The sequence below is a fragment of the Nicotiana attenuata genome, unplaced genomic scaffold (assembly GCF_001879085.1).
Source record: "Nicotiana attenuata strain UT unplaced genomic scaffold, NIATTr2, whole genome shotgun sequence".
In the NCBI taxonomy this organism is placed as follows: Eukaryota; Viridiplantae; Streptophyta; class Magnoliopsida; order Solanales; family Solanaceae; genus Nicotiana; species Nicotiana attenuata.
The window spans coordinates 161,206-167,327 of record NW_017671602.1 but is presented as its reverse complement, the minus strand read 5'-3'; the positions used below and the strand labels follow the sequence as shown (position 1 = coordinate 167,327).

At 36.7% G+C, this 6,122-nt stretch overlaps 1 protein-coding gene across 1 annotated transcript; it reads right to left on the bottom strand.

The window, feature by feature from the left end:
• Nucleotides 1-3,714: 3,714 nt before the first annotated feature.
• On the bottom strand, nucleotides 3,715-5,156 carry LOC109209228. Its single transcript, XM_019372456.1, has 3 exons — nucleotides 4,868-5,156; nucleotides 4,144-4,754; nucleotides 3,715-3,996 (listed from the first exon to the last, which is right to left on the bottom strand). The coding sequence occupies exons 1-3, from the start codon at nucleotides 5,154-5,156 to the stop codon at nucleotides 3,715-3,717; spliced, it is 1,182 nt and encodes a 393-aa protein (XP_019228001.1).
• Between the last annotated feature and the right edge of the window lie 966 nt (nucleotides 5,157-6,122).

Sequence of the window (6,122 nt, the reverse complement as noted above, 5' to 3'; positions counted from 1 at the left end):
GAAATTCATTTTTATGCATTCAAATTGATTCATTTAGTGTTTATTAAAGTAATTGAGCAATTTGTGACTAGATTCGAGCAAATTGGAGGTGGAATCGCGGGGTAAAGCGATTGTTGAGGATTGAGTGGAATTCAAGGCTTTGAGGTAAGTGTTTGGGTTAACCCTAGCTTGAGGGAATAGGAGTTGAGTCTTGTTTGCTATTTGCTAATTGATCGAGTATGATGTATAGGCATGGTGACGAGTATCTATACATTGGTGTCTAGCATGACCGTGAGTCCTTAAAGGGTGATTATCATGATTTTGTTGTGAATTCCATGTTAATTGAGGATTTCTATATATTGTAAAGAACATGTGAAAAACATTATAATCATTGGATTTTCGTGGTGTCTTGGCTTGGTTGTGATACGAATTGAAAAGGTATCTGAGATTATAAAATTCTTGGGAGCATTGGCTTAAGTGATAAAGTGAGATGTGAAGTAAGAAATGAAAGAAAGCTAATGAGTTATTGGTTATTCCCTTGCCGGGATGTTTTGCTGTTTGGTAGACTTTTCTCCCTTGCCGGGATATTTAAATTGTTGTTATTGTTCCCTTGCCGGGATTCCTATTTTGTTTGTCTATTCCTTCGCCCCATTGTTTGTGATTGTTGTTCGGGTGAGGACGAGTGATAAAGCACGAAGGGTGATGCCGTGCGCGATTGTGATATGAATACTAATGCACGAAGGAACATTCCGTGCCATGATATGATTACTAATGCATGAAGGAACATTCTGTGCCATGATATGATTACTAATGCACGAAGGAACATTCCGTACCATGATATGATTACTAATGCACGAAGGAACATTCCGTGCCATGGTGAGTGTTTATGCACGAAGGATCATTCCGTGCCATCATTTTGTGAGGTAAAGCACGAAGGGTGATGTCGTGCACTTTATATGATTGTTTGGGTGAGAATGAGAGTAAAAGCACGAAGGATGGTGCCGTGCAATTGTTGATTTCCTACTCTCGTTGATATTGTAGTTGTACTGTTTCATTCCTTAATTATTGATTTTATACCTGAACTGTTACAGCCCCTATAGCATGCTCCCCCTCCCCCTTGACTGGTTAATTTCCGTATACCTTTATATTGCATACATATATATTGAACTGCACAGGTTTGTTTGGTAGTCCGGTCTAGCCTCGTCTCTACTTCGCCGGGGATAGGCCAGGCACTTACCAGCACATGGGGTCGGTTGTGCTGATGCTACACTCTGTGCATCTTTTTGCACAGATCACGGTGCCGGAGCAGCTTTTGGACAGCAATAGAAGATTTGGGAGCTGACTTCAGTCTAGAGACACCGAGGTAGCCTTGCTGACGCCCGCAAGACCGGAGTTTCTTCTATCTTTGCTTTAGTTTGTTATCCTTTGTACCGGAACAAACAAAACTATGTTTTTATTCAGACATTGTATTTAGCATTCTCTAGATGTTCGTGAGTTTGCGACTCCAGTTCTTGGGTAGAGTTGTATTGAACTTCCGCATTGCTTTCAGTTTATTTATATTTAAGACTTCCGCTTTTCTATTAAATGTTTCGTTGTTTTCAATAGTGTCGAGATTTGTTAAAAGAGATAATAAATAATTGGCTTGCCTAGTTCCTAATTGTAAGCGCCATCACGACTCCCGAGGGTGGGAAATCCGGGTCGTGACACATTTACTGGGGTTATTGGCGACGATGTTGATCCTGACTTGTTGGAAGAATTCAATAAGTGGTTATACTTTGGTACCGAAAGAGGTTAGATTATAGAATTTTTTCATATTATCGAGTGCATACAATTTTTGGATTTCCAATTGAAACTACATAATAATTGTACTTGCTATGTGTTTAAATAGGAGGAAGATGCCTTATTCTTTAAAAGATAACCAGCTCAAGTCGTGGTATGATCTTGGAGTGGAGAAAGTTGATAAAAAGGAGTTGTTTTATACTTTGGCACATCCCGGGCAAGTCCTCAACGATACGGTACACACGTACCCTGGCATAATATAATGATTAGCTGTAGCATTCTGTTATTTTAGAATTCTATAGGTTTTTTGTTTGAAAATTGTAGTTAAATTGTATGAAGCATTGAGAAATAATGAAATCTATTTTTTTGTAGCACATTGATGTTGTTTTATACTATTTGAGGAAGAGAGGAAAGTATGATCCTCAAAACAAAACATGATTTACAATCACTGATTGTATTTTCAAGACTAGAATTGAACAAATTTATCAGAGGTACATTAATGCTCCTGCCGATAAGAAGCTTGTTGTTGTCAAACCCCAGGACATCGTATCAGAATACATATTGGGGGTACAGGTTACTTGCAAATGTTGCATGGGATAAAGTGATTTTGTGATTATGCCCATAAACATTGTGGAGAAATTTCATTGTTTATTGGCTGTGTTTGACATTACCGATAGGGTTCTATATGTTTATTATTCTATGGTCTCTTCACGAAATCACAACCTTGTTGAATCTATTGTCAATAAGTTTGCTGTTATGATTCCCCTGTACTTGTCATACACCGGCTTTTATGGCAAGAGACCAGACATCAACTACAAGAACACAAAGGCGTACATTGAAAAAGGTGTTACTGACCATCTTGACATTTAGTGGTTGGTCGGTGAGGTACCCCAGCAAAAAGAGGGACCACTGTATGAAAAAGCTGCTTTTCCTTCTATCTATTTAACAGGTTGTATTTTACACTGAATGATAAATCTTTTCTCCTATTTTTTTTGCAGTGACTGTGGCGTACACGTGGCGGCATTTGCAGAATATGTCAGCATTGGAGAGCTAGTGATTTCAGAGGAAGACCTTTCTGATATTGATCAACACCGTAGACGCTATGGAGCGGTACTTTGGGATTACGCTAGGAAAAAGCAAGAACTTGGTGCAATTAGTGAAGGTGAGGTGACTGGCAGATTAGCAAGAAGAAAAGGTGCACCAGCTGTGAACGAGAGAACACTAGTCCGGAAAAAGAAGAACTAGCTGCCCTTTTCAGTAAAAAATTATTGTTAAAGTGTTTAGTTGTAGCTGGATTGTAGTTAAGTTGTAGACAAATTGTTTATTAAGAACAAGTCAGCTGCAATTTATTTGTAGCAGATTTGTGCTATATTTGTTTTACCTTTTATTTTGTTATTTTGTCCAGAAGTCTACTACTTAGAATAGAAAATATCTGTGACTTTTTTTTGGTTGAAAGTTGTTAGTACTTGATCTCGATATTGCTACTATATAATTTTTTTACAGCTTAACTACAATTATGTCTACAACTACTATACAAAAATACATAATCTATTCAATTTAAGCAGTGTTATTAGGAAAGACTGAAAAGTAATAAATAAACACAGTATTTGAATAAAATAATTGCATTAAGAGTTAAAATCTGTTTATCAAACATTCATCATAGGAGACAATCTTTATTCAAATTAGCAACACCACAACTATAATTCTCCAGAACAGAATAAATACAACTTCATATGTCTTAAAGGACAGATTATCATCAACAGTACTCAGTAAAAAAAAACTTTAAACTGTATCAATTTTTATTTCCTTTTGGGAGCATTCCTACAAGATCTTTTGTTATGCCCCTCTAGTCCACAGTCGCCATATGAAACCTTGTACTTTTTGCATTTACTTCATCATATGGTTTGTATTTTTGTTTTTGAGGTCTCCCTGGCTGCCTTTTTCCGGTAGGTGGCTTTACAACTTCTTCAGCTTATTTTGTAGCACATTCCATTTGCTTTCGTCAGGCAGCAGGTCTACTGGTATTTCATAAGTCTGCAGAAGGCTCTCCCTTGTGTAATAAGGAGAACAATAGTTTTCATAAGACTCGTTCCCGTGCCTCAAAGCTGCCAAAGCATGTGCACTAGGAAGTTCATCAAGCTGGAATTGTCCACAACTACATCTTTTGTTTTGAAGGCAAACAATGAAGCGCTTCACACCATGGATCACAGTATGAATATGATCTATGGAATCCCTCACCTACAATTTCATTACAAACACAGAAAAAGTTGTAAGCAATAGATACAAAAACAAAATAACTACAATTATTCAACAACTTTTCTATAATTAACATCATATATTTAGTTTGATGGAATCAATGATTTGATGTTAATGGCTATAGCTTACTCTCATCTTCTGCGATAATGTCCCGTTTTCCTCCAACTCTTTGTTGTATTTTTTCCCAAGGTATGTGAACGTACCATTTGCATTCAATAACTTTTCATTAGTCCAACGTTCAAGAAGAGTCCTCATGTACTCTAATAGTTCTACTACGGGCAACTCTCTTGCATCTTTTGTTACCGTATTCAATGACTCTGCAATGTTTGATGTCATCGTACACGTTCTGTTCACCGTATCATGTACCCGAGACCATCTGTGATAGCCAATATCGTATAGGTATGCTTTAACACGCGTGTTGATCTCTTCAATCTTTGACATTCTTTCATTAAATTCAGCAAGCGTGTATGATCGTGCCATGGCAAAGTACAATTCACTTAACTTTAGATGACCCTTCTTGAACTTTGACCTTACATTTGTCCAAATATGCCACATGCAAGCATAATGTGGCATGCCGATATAAACAGTAGATATTGCCTTCAAGATACTCTCATTCCGGTCCGAAACAACATACATATTTGATTTTTTACCATATGCATGTTTGAATTGCTCAAAAAACCACCTCAATGATGCGTCATTTTCTGAATTAACAACAGCGTGTGCCAGTGGTAATATGCTACCTATCACACAGGTGGCAAAAAGAAATTCAATTTCTGTAATAAACTTGAGAGTATAAAAAATACAGACTGAAAAACAACTTTATAACAATATTTCTACAATTAATCTACAATACCTGCTGCATCCACTGTGCTAGCTGTTAGCATAATTCCCCTGTATGCCGACTTCAAGAAGGTGCCATCAACTACTACAACTGGACTACAATACTCCCAACCCTTGATGGACTTACTAAGTGCAACAAATGCGTACAAGAAACAGTCATCTTCAGTCTTTTGCAATTTCACTACCGACCCCGGATAAGTCTTCTCCAGAATATACAAATAACTCGACAAGCGCCTGTAGGAATCAGCAGGATGACTTCTCAAAAATTTCAAAGCCTTCTCCTTTGCTCTCCAAGCTTGCATGTATGTTAAGATCACACCATGATCCGATAAAATATCAATTTATATGTCTTTTGGTGTGTATATTGTCTTAAGATCCGCATATTTTGGCATCACCATGCGGCCAACTACCATGGCAGTAGGTTTGCGTTGTATGTATGTGTTGTCCATCAAAGAGCATGTGTGCAAGCTGTTAAATTTTCGAACCTTGAACAATGCTGATTCGTTTATGCTAGTAGACTTGAAGTGCCACGTACAATTATCCCCAACACATACAAGGCGGTAGCTACAGAATAAAAACAATTCAAAAAATGCTATGAAAAATGTAGCTACAAAATACGAGGCTGTTTAAGCACAAAAATCTTATATTAAATAATTATATACAAATAAACTACAAAGTATACAAAAATATGAATTTGACAAGTGAAATGTTCCTACCTTCTTGCACTAGACCTTTTCACCCTAAATTGAAACTTATTCATGACAAAATATTGCTTCATTGCAATGACAATTGTTTGCTTGTCTTGGTAAACTTGGCCTACTTCAATAACATTTGGCGTATGTTCTGTAATGATGATACTTTCATATTCTACAATTGCCGGAGATGTTGGCCTACAATTAACTTCACTGTTCCTGATATTTCTCCAATTGTGTTACAATTGCTTGACAATTGTATCACGTTAGACATACGATAATCAGATGAACCTGCACTCAATTAAAAGTATTTACAATTCAGACCTCTGTATATTTATGTGTTCGGTATTTGACAGAATACTTGAAGAGACATAACAGTTGAACTACATTTGTTATGTAGTATTATTGTAGATAAGTTGTAGTAAAATTGTAGAACAAGTGAAATTGACAAAACATCAGCACTGAAAAAATAGAGCAAACCTACAATTATGCTCGAATTTGAGATACTGCATTTCAAATCGAAATCACGCACTATTATACACAGTGGATACATTCCTATGTTTTTGTTTTTCTTTT